At 42.1% G+C, this 14,225-nt stretch overlaps 1 protein-coding gene across 1 annotated transcript in view; it reads left to right on the top strand.

Annotated features, from left to right (window-relative positions):
• Positions 1–14,225, top strand: part of LOC122815018 (kinesin-like protein KIF21A) — a 1,294,913-nt gene that overhangs the window by 977,894 nt on the left and 302,794 nt on the right. The window contains exon 29 of the mRNA XM_044087270.1: positions 3,012–3,192. Coding sequence (XP_043943205.1) covers positions 3,012–3,192 — 181 coding nt within the window. The remainder of the gene's footprint in view (positions 1–3,011; positions 3,193–14,225) is intronic.

Below are 14,225 nucleotides of genomic sequence, written 5' to 3'. Positions count from 1 at the left end.
AAAAAAAATAGTTTAGATGACTGAAAATGCTGATTTGGAATCAAGTTATCTGTTGCAAATGGTTAGGACTGTGCACAAGTCCTGCTAACGTCATTAAAGGTTTGTGTCCAAGAGTGGAATGGTGGAATAACAGCCCTTAAGCTATTTGAGTGATAACTCGCTTTCTGACAGTTCCTGGTCATAGTAGAGTCTATCCATCATTTTTGTACATGGGGTTGGGGTGACATAATAGTGGCAATCATTTGGAGTCAATGCTCACACCACTGGGTGGCTAGCCCTCCTACAGTTGGTCTTCCATACCACACTCAACACTTGTATGCACTCACAACTGTGGTCAAATTTAGAGTACCTAATCCATGTACTATATGTCTTTGGAATGTGGGAGAAAATGTGGCATCTGGAGAAAATCCACACAAATATAGGGAGGACATGCAGACTCCTCACAAAAGGCACCTTAGCTGAGAATCAAACTGAAGAATCTCTTGGTTACACTAAAATGGTAATTAAAAAAATGGTGAAGGCGATAAGTGCGCTGACTTAAAAATAAGTCTTAGATCAAAGGAGTGGTACTGGGGAAGATGCTGGCAGTCTAAAAAACTATAATTACAGAAATTAACTTTCCTACTTCAACAGTATTGAGCAATAACTGACGGATAGTTGAAAATGTGTTGTTCCCAACTGTGAAGTCTGTAATCTTGGTTTCATTATCTAGCTGTCTACTGGAAGAAGTGTCTCAAAAGGAGAGCATTTTGTGGCTGTTTGTCTCATCACTTGTGTAAGAATGGGGAAAAGGAGAGACACTACTAATCAGGGTGAACGATTCCTGTCTCCATGGTAAAGGTTGGAGCAGTTTGCTCACCAGAAGTGTTCACAATGTCATGAATGTCTCTAAAGTGACCTGGACATTATTACCCCTCCTACAAATTAAGGGAAGTAGAAGAGAATGACAGCTTTTAGTAGGAAAAAAAATTGCATTTGATGGCTTGAAGTAATGTTGCTACTCATTTATGTGTGGTAAGATGCATTTTGTTTGCACAGCTTTGGGGGCATTTGTTACTGGCTGTGAGATTTCATGACATCAACAGACCCTCAGAGGACAAGGGATGGAATGCTAGCCACCCTGCGCAGGTGAAAGTGCCCAACAAACTGACCAAGGCTGTTATGAGTAGACATTGAACAGTGGAATACTGAACATGGTTTTCAGAAAGTGAGGCACACTGTAACCATTTTGCAAATAAGGACCATTAGGCTTTAATGTGAAACTGCAGAATGAGAACTCCATTATGTCAGTACAGAACACCCGATTTTGCACTTAGATGCAGCAACATTTGTGTGCCTTCCTGTCATTTACTTGGCTACTCAAGGTGTCAATAAAAGCAATAGACCAGAGGCCTCTCAAGAGTATAGCATCAGACTGACCTAAAAATCATGGTGCTGCATTCTGATAAATCTTCTAAAATGGAGACATATGATGCTGCTACATACTTGGCCTGCAGTTTACTATTTTTTACAGGCGAGAACGTTGGCCACAGTCCACATCAAACTTACTCCCATGAATGCTGGAGATTATAATCATTCAAGGCCATGAGGCAACACAATTTGCTAATAACAAATATGCAAAGCATCACACCTCCAAAATGGTTACTCTCCTTGTCTTGGTAATTTATCCCCTTACCCTTGCTGGAGTTCTCTTCCCATTTTAAATGTATACATTTAAGCCTTGAGAATGTTGACACATCTTTCTAAACAAATATATGGTTGTATTCCTTGCCCAGTCATACAAAACATGTGTAAACCATAGTGATGAATTCCCACAACCTTTATAGTGTCCATGCAATTACAAAGAGTTGACCCTGTCTTTTGTGATCGGAAGAAACTCTGCTTTGCTGTTCTTGAATAATAGGCTTAACTGTCAAATGATACATCTCTTCCAGCATTCTGGCACAGTTTTTCTTAGGGAAGATAAGGAGCATGAGTCATCTTTGATCGGAATGCCTTACGTGTCCTCCTTTCTGAAAATTGAGACTGTGACTACATTTGCCAATCCGGAGCTGTAATGTTACACCCACTGTAATGGCTCTTTGGTTGGGTTTATCTTCCCCACTAGACAGAATTTTACAAAAAACTTGGAAGATCATGCATGTGGTGATATGCATGCATCTTTATTGATGCAAAATTATGGGTACATTAACATACATAAACATCAAGCCCACAGTTATTTCTTGCAGTCTGTACAGTTAAGCACACTGTTTCTGCCTTAGTCAGTGAAATTCTGAGTTTGCATAAACTGGAGGATGTCCTCTGATTCTTGCTCAGTAGACTGCCTTTATCAAACGAAGCTGGGCACTCTGCAGTGTTGGCTATTTCTGCCCATGTAGTGAGCTCAGGAGGTTGAGCCATTAGGTGGGGGTGCAATGAAGGGTACTGTTTGTAAATAACATAATATACAGAATATTGCACTCCACTGTAATATACTAGCTGCTTGATAAAGAAATACAACTAATCAAAAAGAAAAAATAATCCTTTTCAAATATTCTTCTTAAACATAAATATAGAGTAGGGCCTGTGTGGCCTATGCTGGCATGCCCTCTTTAGTTAATATAAATGTCTCTGAGGTAGTAAACCAACCCATAACCCCTTTCCATGTTCACTTTCCTAACACTGTTTCAGCACCAGTGTCATGATGTCCAAGCAGAATAAAACTTATTTCCCTCACCTAATACCTTGATTTGTGGCTTGGGAAACACAGTAATTCAGTAAACTTAAGTATTTCTTTATTGAATGGTGTGCTGTTGATTTGCATGTATAGGTATCAGTATGTAGTAATGCATGTCATTTTGTTTTGTAATTGGAGAATGTTATTTTATTATGAGGGTCATATGCTATGGAATCATTGGGTCAGTAACAAACTGTGTCCTTTGAGATTTTGTGTACTTTGTGAAATTTTGATTTCAAGCTTTATGTAATTTTTTCCCATAGTGTAATTTTTCATATTCTTTGTTGTTTTGCAGATCGTACTTGTAAAGTATGGAATCTTGTAACTGGCCAGGAAATCATGTCTCTTGGTGCTCACTATAACAACGTTGTATCTGTGAAGTATTGCAACTATTCTAGTTTGGTATTTACTGTATCAACAAGTACCATTAAAGTGTGGGATATCAGAGACTCTGCAAAGTGCATCAGGACGTTAATGTAAGTGTCTAAAATCTTGTCTTCACTACACTGTACCGACTTGAGTCCATAACACTCTTAATTTATACTGTCTATAAGAATTGTAAACAGAAGAACTGATTGGAATTTTTTATCTTACTACCAATTTCCAGTTAAGAAATCATATTGATCAACAGACTGTCAGTTGTTTTAATGGAACTCCTTCAGATTAGTGATTTCTTCAGGTCAGGGATTCAACGCGATGATCATCTATTTAAAAAATGATTAAGAACAGGATTATATTCAGTCCCAGATGTTAATGTGGATGTTGAGAGGTGAAAATAGCAATGACAGTTGAATTAAACAAACTTCCTGGCCTTTACGAATATGTATCAGGGAATACTTTTGTGACATTAGGTGAAAGAAACACTGCAGTACGTTATTTAAATACAGGCAGCATTATCTGACTGCCATTTTAAATTTTATGACCACAGGTAAATGCTAAAGATAGGTGATAATACCTGTCATGTGCCCAATAAATTGGACTATAAGGAACATCTATGGATCATTCAAACAGTGACATTTTTCCCTCCCAGATTAAATGATGCATTTAAGGTATTTTTGTGCTTCACGTATCATTTATTGAATACACGTAATAGAGTTTTGCATGTATGTGTTGCTACTAAATTACATTCTGTAATTTTCTCCACATTTACATTTATTTATGGGTTGTGCATTACTGGATTTGTCCAACAGATGGCAGTGTGACTATATGCTTGCCAAATATTTTTTATATGATAACTATTTCCTTGCTAGCTGTTTACAGTACAATATAGTACCACAGGGGCTACATTACAAGTACCCTGACAGGACGACAACGGACTCCACGCTCTACAAGGAGCTTAATAAAATTTATAATGATGCTGGACTACAAGCTTTGAGAATTTTAAGAAAGAAGAACCAAGAAAAAATGGATAACCTGAAAAATGAAATTGTTGAGCTGCATTGTGTGACTTTACAACATTTGGACTTTGTGCAGCACCAGCATTTCTTTGATGGGATTAATCCGAGGATTACTAGGCATGTGGCCCCACTTAAACATCGTAAAAGACAAAAACTTCAGTGTGACCTAGAACAATATTGAAGCCAGACTGCATACCCTCTTAAAAATCAGCAAGTATTTAAACCACAACAACAAATTTCAGGAGAGTAAACCCAAGTGACTATGCAGCCACAACTGCACAACTGTGGGTGGAAATCAGCAAGAGTTTGTAACATTGGATAGTAATGATCACCCCCCCCCCCCCATGTTAGAGGTATCAGAAATTGCTGCTGCTGCCTAACCTAATGTTCAACAAATCCTTTTTTGTCCCCAAACCACAGGGGGGGCCCTTTGAACAGGGTACTAACACCACAGAGTCACTCGCAAGGGAGGGGGTGTGGCAGAGGATGGTCTCAAGCTCGAAACATGAATACCAGGAGCAGCCAGAGAAGATGAATGACCAACTAGTATGAAGTGGTTCAGCAGAAATTAATTGTACAATGTTCAATCCTACTAACAGAAGTTTTAGAAAGGAACACTTGCAAGTCCTAAAGAGAGGCTTTACATTTATACCGACTCAAAGGACTGATCTCTCAAACTGCTTTTAGACCTTAGACTGTATTTGAGAAAATTAAATCTTAAAGTTCTTCTTGATAATGATACAGATGAACCCTCCAACACCTTTGATCCGCATTCTCTTAGAATTAAAAGTATTTGTAACCCTGTGGTTCATAACACACTGCATATTTTTCGAAAAGTATGTGACCGTGACTTGCAAACATAGTAAGTAGTTTAATTTAACCACCATTGAGTTTAAAGCTTTGCACGAACCTGGCCTTGGAACAGGATGTGTATATTTCTAAGACTGAGGCTACCTTGATTAACAACGAATTCTATAAACTGTTAGATCTTGATTTTATTAATAAACATTACTTGATCTAGAATACAATAACTGCCTTTCTCTTGGAGATTCTCATTTTATGCATGTTTCTAACCCCAGTCTAGGTAAGTTATTTGTCATACCTAAAATGCACAAGGATGCTGTTAACCCTCCTATTAGACACATTGTATCTAACAGAAAAACTGAAACAGAAAAGACTGCTGAGTACATTGACTCAGTGTTGAACCCTGATGTTCTTTGAGTTTCACTGTTGCAGCCATTACATTTGGGTTATCTGCTTGCAGGTAGCCCTCAGTCGGCCTAATTATCAAAGTCTTGGGTCCTGCGTCAGTTACTGTCTCATCTTCCATGACGTCAGGTAGTCAGGGGTCTAAAGCATGTAGCCGATGCCATTACATCAGTCATTCTTGCCATGCAGAGCCCAAAGCAGAAGCAGTTCGCAAGTGCTGGTCAGCCGACTCCTGAAATTTTCATTTTCGAGTTTCAGATCCGAAGCCTTCAACTAAGCTAAGTACGCCATTGGGGATCCTTTTTCTTGCTCTAAACCGATGTCAGTAAAAGTTAACAATTGTATTTCTTGTGGAAAGCAAATACTTCATTAATATTTTCATTCATACTGCATTCCTTGCTTAGGCCCAGACCATGACATACCTCGCTGTCGGTTTTGTGCCTTATTCAAACCTCGAACTATTCATTGTCTGTTCATTTTTGCATCTAAAAAATTTGGTACTCTGTTCAGTTATCCAGAAATGGCTTCGGTAAGCCACCCGACTACCGACATTCCAAAAAACTGCAAAGATAAAGACAGAGACAGACCGCATTGTTCCAAAGCTGCCAATGACGCTTCTAAGCTAGTTGCCAGTTCGCTGGTACTCACGCGCTTTCGCAACCCCTGATACCTGCTACTTCAGATTTGCAGGCCTCTACTGAGACCCATTCGGAGTCCGGCATGCCACGAGATGCTTCTTCGACTGTGGAACCTGTGGATATCTCTACCTTGGATGGGTCCGGAGCCGCTGTGCAGGCACCGGCTTCTGATGGTGTATTCAGGCCTACTGACTTGCATATTAAACCAATGCCATCTTCTTCTTCTTCAAGGCCTAAAACTCGATCTAGCCTAGAAAACCGATGCCCAGACCGCATGGTCAGGCTGATAAGAATGGCTGAAGATCTTATTACTCTAATCAGGGGAAGCCACCCTTCTCCCTCTAAGAGACCTATAACTGATTTTCCTTCTGATTAGGATTCTGAAATTTCTGTTTTCTCTGATGATCAGGAGTTGCCCTTATCTACCTATGAGGATTCTGATGCAGAGGACTTCATTCCCTCTGCTTCCCCTCCAGAGGATTTCTCTTTTGGTGAAACTTTGCATGCTCTTATGGAGCATTTCCACTGGGAAAACCAGGATTACTCTTGACTCCAAAAAGTGGCTTAGGGAATTCTTACTCCTACCTCAACACAGGCCTTTAGCTGTCCCTCCTGTACTGGACTTTGTAGATGATGCCTTCTTGGAATTTAGCCTGGCCCCTGACACTTTACCTCTGGCTCCCAGAAAACCTGACAGGCATTACGGAGTACCTGACTCTCACATGTTCCTCTTTAAGAATCCTACTGCGGATCCTGAAACTATTTCACAGGGACCCAAAGGCATTAAGGCTACTTCTGCCAAAAACCCTACCCCCTCAGATAGAGATTCCAGGGCCCTGGACAGATGGGGTAAGAAGGTATAGACTTCCGCAACTTTGGCCATTAGGGCCATAAACTGTCAGTTTCATATGTTAAAGTATCAGCAACATATTATTGGATTGCTTAAACAGAAAATTATGTTGATTCCTGACTGTGCTGAAAATAAAGAATTACAGGATTTAATGCATTCTGCTGAACAAGTTGGAAAACATACTTTGCAATGTGGTTTTGATTCATTAGAGGCATCTTGCAGGGCTGCTGTCACTGGGTCTGTACTTAGAAGGCATGCTTGGCTTAAGGAGCAATTTTTTGCCAGATCATGTTAAAGCTAAATTACTAGATGCTCCCTTAAACCAAGACTGCCTGTTTGGCAACAAAGCAGAAGAAGTACTTAAAAAGATGGTGGAAAAAGCTAAATCTATGCAAACTGTTAAAGGTTTTCTGCAAGTACAGCCTCCCAGATTTAGGAATCACTGGCCTTCCAAGAATTGGTCCTTTCCTGCCTCGTTCAGGCCTTCTCAGTCCAAACCCAGAACCAGCAAACCACCCAGGCTTCACTCTCAAGGTACTCACAGGCCTAACCAGTGGGGGGCTCCCACTTCTAAAGCTGGGAGTAATAAGACACCCCCCCTATGGTAAACTGTCACAATGACTTAACTTTAAACCTTCCAAGCCCTGTTCAACTGACTGTTCCTTAAGGGGGAACTGTTCCTTTAGGGGGAAAGATCGCCCTGCATGCAAAAAACTGTGAATTCATTACCCAAGACAAATGGGTTTTAAATATAGTTTCCCAAGGATACAGATTCCACTTCCACTCCGTACCAACCCCAAATGGTTGGCCAGATGTACCCCACAAATCAGTGGGCAGTGGCTCAAAAGTAAGTTCTCTCTCTTCTAAGCATCAGGGCTATTCATCCTGTCCCAGAAGAGGAATGGGGGCAAGGTTTTTACTCAAGACATTTTCCTGGTACCCATAAAAGACAATTCCTGGTGTCCTATCCTGGACCTGTCTATCCTAAACACTTTTTTGGTAATTGCAAAATTCAAAATGCTAACTCTTCATCAGCTGCTTCCCATACTAGGCAAAAATGCCTGGTTGGCAACACTGGATTTGAAGGAAGCCTACCTGCACATCCCAATAAGGGAATCTTGCAGAAGATACCTACGCTTCAGAGCAGGCTACATGCACTATCAGTTCTCTGCACTGCCCTTTGGCTTATCTACTGTGCCCAGTGTATTCACAGTGCCGAGCTCCAGTCATTGCATTTTGCAGGCAAAGAAATATTCAAATATACCCATACCTGGACAATTGTTTAATTCAGACAGAAAGCCAGGACATACTATTAAATCACCTGGCATTTGTAAAGCAATTACTAACTTCTCTGGGGTGCACCATAAACGAAAAGAAATCACATCTAGTACCCTGCCAACAAATTGTATTCCTGGGACAAGCTTGACTACAACTTCCCAGATGGCCTACCTCACGCCAGAGAAACAAGTTAATTTGACAGCCTACTTCAAACTACTGGCCACAAAGACCCAGCTATCTGCAAGGAAAGTACTGCAAGCCCTGGGGTTCATGGCCTCTTTGATTCTACTAATTCCATATGCAAGACTGCATATGAGGAAACTACAATGGTATCTAAAAAGCCTATAGTGTCAACATTCACAAGACCTAGAATCAATGATTCCTATCATCCCTTGCTTAAAGACAGAGTTCGTTTGGTGGGCAAAGCCCTTGTTGTGGTGGTAGGCACTTCCATTCACTCTAACCCCCTGCCGCCCAAACCCTAACAACAGATGCATCAGACTATGCATGGGGGGCTCACTTGGTAGGACAGTGCATTCAGGGAAAATGGAACCCACCTGTATATCAATCAAAAAGAAATGTTAGCTGTACAGAATGCTCTGACAGCCTTCAAGGACCACATTCTTACAGGACAATTATTGGTAAAGATGGACAAACACCACTGTTATGTGGTACATAAATAAGCAGGGGGGGACCCACTCATACCCTCTCTGCAGACTAGCTATGGCTCTGTGGGACACAGCCTTGAGCTACCAAGTGCACCTACAAGCTCAATTCCTGCCAGGCAAGCTAAATACACTGGCAGACGACCTAAGCAGAAATTCCATGAGACCTACACGAGTGGAAACTGGAACCAAAGATATTCAATCTTTTGTGAAACAAATGGGGGAGCCCAGAGATGGATCTGTTTGCCTCCCCTCAGAACTACCAATTGGACAAATTCTGCACAAGGACTCCCCACAGACAAGCTTGGGAAGTGGGTGCCCTGTCCTTCCCCTGGAAAAATCAGTTTATGCCTTCCCCCACTGCCTGTCCTCTCCAAACTGCTACTAAAATCAAACAGGACAAACCAAGGGACCTTAACTTTGTATTGGAAAAGCTCACTGTATCTCCCTTTGAGCCAGCTGCAAATGCAGAGTTGAGATTCCTTTCTTGGAAAACAGCCTTCCTTCTAGCCATCACTTCAGCAAGGGGGGTGTCTGAATTACAGGTCTTCATGGCAGTGGAGCCTTTCATCATCTTTCATGCAGACAGGGTGTCCCTCAGTGTGGGGAAGGCCATTTCAAAGCAAACCATTTCTAAGTGGATAGGCCACTGTATTCATTTCTGCTATAAGCATCATGGAAAACCTACCCCACAGGGGATAAGACCACATTCCACCAGGGCTACATCTGCCTCTACAGCCTTTCTCAGAGGTGACCCTACCAGGGACATCCTAGAAGCTGCTACCTGGAGTTCTGCACATACCGTCACCAAGCATTACCACTTGCCAATTTTTTCAAAATCCAGAGCTGGTTTTGCCACTGCAGTCTTGCAGGGCCTTATAGCTGGTCCTAATTCTATCTAATCGTCTCCTCCCTTCCTTAGCTTTGGGAATATACCCAAATGTAATGACTGCAACAGTGAAACATGAAGAACATAGTACAGTTGTGTACACTTACCATAAATGTAGATGTTCGAGTGTATTCGCTGTTGCAGTCCTGGTTACCCTCCCTCCAGCCCCCTGACTATTATTGACTATACCTCTACTCTTGTTTACTATACTAAAGCTTTCTGGTGTATTTGCTTTTTTGGAGGTGTAACCTTGTATATAATTGCTTCCCATTATGGGGGCACCTGACATCTGGGGCAAGAAAAACTGATGTAATGGCGTCGGCTGCATGCTTTATACCCCTGACTACCTGACGTCATGGAAGATGAGACAGCAACCGATGCAGGACCCAAGACTTTGATGATCAGGCCGACTGAGGGCTACCTGCAAGCAGTTAACCCTAATGTAGTGATTGCAACAGTGAATACACTTGAACATCTACATTTATGTTAAGTGTGCACAACTGTACTTTGTGCAAGCTACTCCATTTTATTTACCTGATTCTTGGGCATTTCTCCATCAGCTGTTCTTGCTGGATACCATAGACTCAAACTGGATCTTAGTTACTCTGGATGTTGAATCTTTATATACTAACATTCCACACACACAAGGTCTAGCCTTGATTCACTTTTTTTTGACTGAACATACTACGTTCTCTAGTGCTAAAATAGATACTATTTGTAAACTTGTGTTCACGGTTCTATGTAATAATTTCTTCCACTTTAATGGGAAAGCCTATCAGCAGATAAAAGGAATTGCCACGGGGTCAAAAATGGCCCCTGCATATGCTAACTTAGTTTTCAGTGCATGGGAAATGCACACTTTGTTTCTTTTGCCTGGTTTTGACAAAACTAAAATGCATTGTCATTATATTGATATCATCTTTTTTATTTTGCAGGGATCCAGAAGTGAACTACATTATTTATTTGGACTCTTGTCTGTGACAGCATTATTTTCTTAGTTTTGTTATTTCAGGGTACGGTTCAGCTGCCCAGTTCCTGAATATGGAGAGCACTCTGGTTGCTGACTCATTGGAATCGAATGTGCTCCGCAAGAAAACTTGCAGAAATATTTTTTTTAGACTTCACTAGTCAACACCCACATTTTATGAAAGCGAACATTATTAAGGGGCAGTTTATTAGGCTGTCTCACTTAGTGATAATGTTTTCTTACAAGAGTATAATTTTCTAAAGGAGTTATTTATACACAGAAACTATCTGACAGCTTGTGGAGATTTCTGCTGATATTTGTTTAACACACACTACCAGATGTAGACCTATCTGTAGATCTGGCTTTGAACCTAAACAATTAAGGGACTCCCAATACTGACTCTACTCTTAGCGTTGCACTACCAGTTAGTGTAGACATGCTTTCTATTAGAATTGATATTTCCAAAAACTGGAGCATTGTTATGCGCTGCAGAAAATTTGCTTCGCTCTGGGCAACAGCTCAAGCTTTTCTTTAAAGAAAAACAAAAAAAACAGAACTCCTCGTCTCTCTATTCTTTTGAAAAGAATGATAAACCATTTTTGATTAAAGACTCTAAAAACAGAAACAACCCCCCAGGTATGTTCTCTTGTGGTGGGTCTGCCACTTGTAAACACATTCGAACAGGAACAGAATATTTTTTTCAAGCATTGTAATGTTAAAGTGCTTTTTCACAGATACTATGACTGCCAAAGTAGTAATATTGTTTATGCTGGTATTGGTGACACGTGAGTTCTTTTATGTTGGTAAAATCTACAGGAAATTGTCAGACTGGATAAAAGGGCATTTAGCAGCAATCAGACATAATGATCAAAGAAATGCACTAGGTAAACACAGTTTACTTTGTAATGAATTTCAATCTTTTAAGTTTATTGTACTGGAACAACTTGATTCATTTTTAGGTAACGGTGAAACTTTTTTAGAAGTGTGAGAATTGAAATGGCAGCTGCTTCTGAATGCTGCAGCTTCCCCAGGCATTAATGAAAACTTGAATATTAAATGTGCTTTGCGATGGTACAGGTGAACTTCATCTACTACATAGGTTGGTACTAGGCTATCGGCCCTAGGGCCTATACAAGCCTTGCCATAACAATTTCCTGGATATTTCTTCCCACAATATTTACTTCTTTGGACCCCTGTCTAGCAGGGCGACTGACATGATCCCCGGGGTGAATTTCTTATCTCCCATCCAATCATCAAAGTTCCTTTTGAAGAGGGCCAAGGAGGCGCTCTGCTTGACATGTATGGGCAGTCTATTCCAGAGAATGGGGAGTCTCTGGGTCAGGAACCTATCCCTCCAGCATGTTTTGTTCATTGTGATGACAAGGTTTAGATCCCTGGAGCGTGTGGCTCTGAGAGATTGGGATTTCTTTAAGTGGAGCATGTCCAATAGCTCAGGGTTTGACATGGCCTTGTATGTTAAGCAGAGATCGCCTCTGAGTAGACGATATGCCACAGAGTATAGCTGGAGGTTTTTTAGACGGTCAGCAAATGGCATCTGCTTTAGGCCTGTGATTCTTTTAGTGAGGTATTTCTGTGGCCTTTCCAGCTGTTGCAGATGTCTTGTGAGGTACATACCAAATGGGGCATTATACTCTATAATGGGTCTAATGAGGGATGAGTACAGTGGGACAATGACCTCCTTTTTTCTGGATGAAAAGCCCTTAGTGATGAGGTGTGCCACATAGAAGGATTTCCTGACTGTTGTGGTGATGTGGTTATCAAAAGTGAGACCACTGTCCACCTGTGTCACTAAGTCTCTCATCACTCTTTTGATGTTTAGTGTACTGCCACTTATGTGATAATTCATGGGTACATGTTTTTTTCCAAAGGGGATAACTATACAATGTTAAGTTGTCTCTCTCTCCTTCATTCTTGCTGGTTGGGTTTGGAGCCGACCTTCGGCTCCGACTCGGCCATTTTCTAAAGCTCGAGAGCTACTTACTGGCTCGAGGCCCCCCTATATCCCACAATGCCTGGCGCTAGACCCCCAGATCTCATTTGTCGCTTCAGCTACGAGGTTGCGCTACACTGGCTCAGGTCGTATTAATCTTTTGTATTTGTAACAGCTTAACTGTTGTGTATATTTTTCAAATCTTTTTATTAATCAGTGCAGGACTGTAGGCTAGTCTTAGGTTTCCCTGTGTTTTCTGACCCTTAGGAAACTCGTTTTTACTTAGAGAGTTTCTCCCCCCCCCCCATCACCCTAGTAGGCCATTTAAGTTAGAGGCTATCCCCTTCATTATTTTCAGTAGGAAGTAGTGTTTAGCCTTCATAGTCTAAAATCATAGTTTCTTAGTTTTAGTTTGTATAGTTAGTAAAATTTTTGTGTGAAGGTGTGGGACGAGTGTGTGTATTTTTTTTTTGCTTTGCACTAGTCTAAAATTTCATCCCTCGGTATACCTTTGATTTATAACATGTCAAAGGATATCAAGGTATCAGGGTTCAAGAAGTGTGACTCGTGCTGTCAGAAAATGTCTCTGACAGACGGTCACACTTCTTGTGTTTATTGTTTGTGTTCCCTACACCTGCAGGACTCTTGCTTGGTATGTCATGCCTTTAGTCTGAGAGTCCTGCACGAGTGTAGGAACAAGTTAATTCTCAGGGGTTTATTAAAACCCAAGGGGTCTCCGGCAATGTCTCAGCCAGCTAAAACCCCTAAGCCATCCAAGCCGTCGGCTCCCAGTATGGAGCCGTCGCCAGATGGAGCATCTGCTTCAATTTCGGTTCCGGCCGGGACCGAAGTATCAAAATCTCTCTCAGCTCCGACCTTGGTGTCGGAGCTGTCAGGGAGCCGTAAGCAATTCAAATCGACATCCCTGTAGTCAATTCGCTCAGCTCTGGGATCACCTTTGTTACAGTCCGACTAGAGCCATAGGTCCCACTCTTCTCGGTCCTCGAGGCTGTCCGATCATGACTTGGAGAGAGTGGTTAGTAGACTCCTCAAATCGCAGGCCCTGGCTAAAATGTTAACTAGCCTTCCTCATCAGGCTGTGGCTGCTCCCCTTTTTGAAGTAGTTCCTCCTCTGACTCCTCCTGTTCGGAGCTGGAGCTTGTTGGGGCTCGGATCCTGGAAACAGCGCCGATGCTTCCCCTTTTGGCTCCTTCGTCAGCTCCGATTTCTTCAATGGTTCCGTCCTTGGAGGGATCTGGGCGCTGAGACACCCTCGTCGGCTCCGAGGGGGCAAGTGGCATCAGACCCTTGTCCGACCCCGTTCTCCCTCTCCGAGCTTCGGTGCAGGAAAGCTTGGCTCCTACATCAGCCTCGGAGCGGTCCCTTTTGATGCCGGAGAGGATTCCTGTCTCCTCAGAGTGAGGGCCCTCTTCTGTGCCAGACAGAGGCACCTTCGAGGTCATCAGGAGCTTGCTGACTTTTGAGTCTGCACCTCGATCAGCCCTTTCAGCTCCTCCCCCAGGGTGCCTGCTTCGGTCTCTGCCCCTCCTCCAGATCCCAAGTGAGGGGATCAAATGCTCCAGGTCACCCCACTGGGTGTATCTTCCTCTTCCGAGGCCTCCCCTGAGATTTCAGAGGAGCCCCCTCGAAAGAGAAAATGTAAGA

Source organism: Protopterus annectens, chromosome 11.part0 (genome assembly GCF_019279795.1).
Source record: "Protopterus annectens isolate FY-2018-M chromosome 11.part0, PAN1.0, whole genome shotgun sequence".
Classification (NCBI taxonomy): domain Eukaryota; kingdom Metazoa; phylum Chordata; order Ceratodontiformes; family Protopteridae; genus Protopterus; species Protopterus annectens.
Note: the sequence above shows the minus strand (reverse complement) of the source record. Positions and strands in the feature narration are given on the sequence as shown.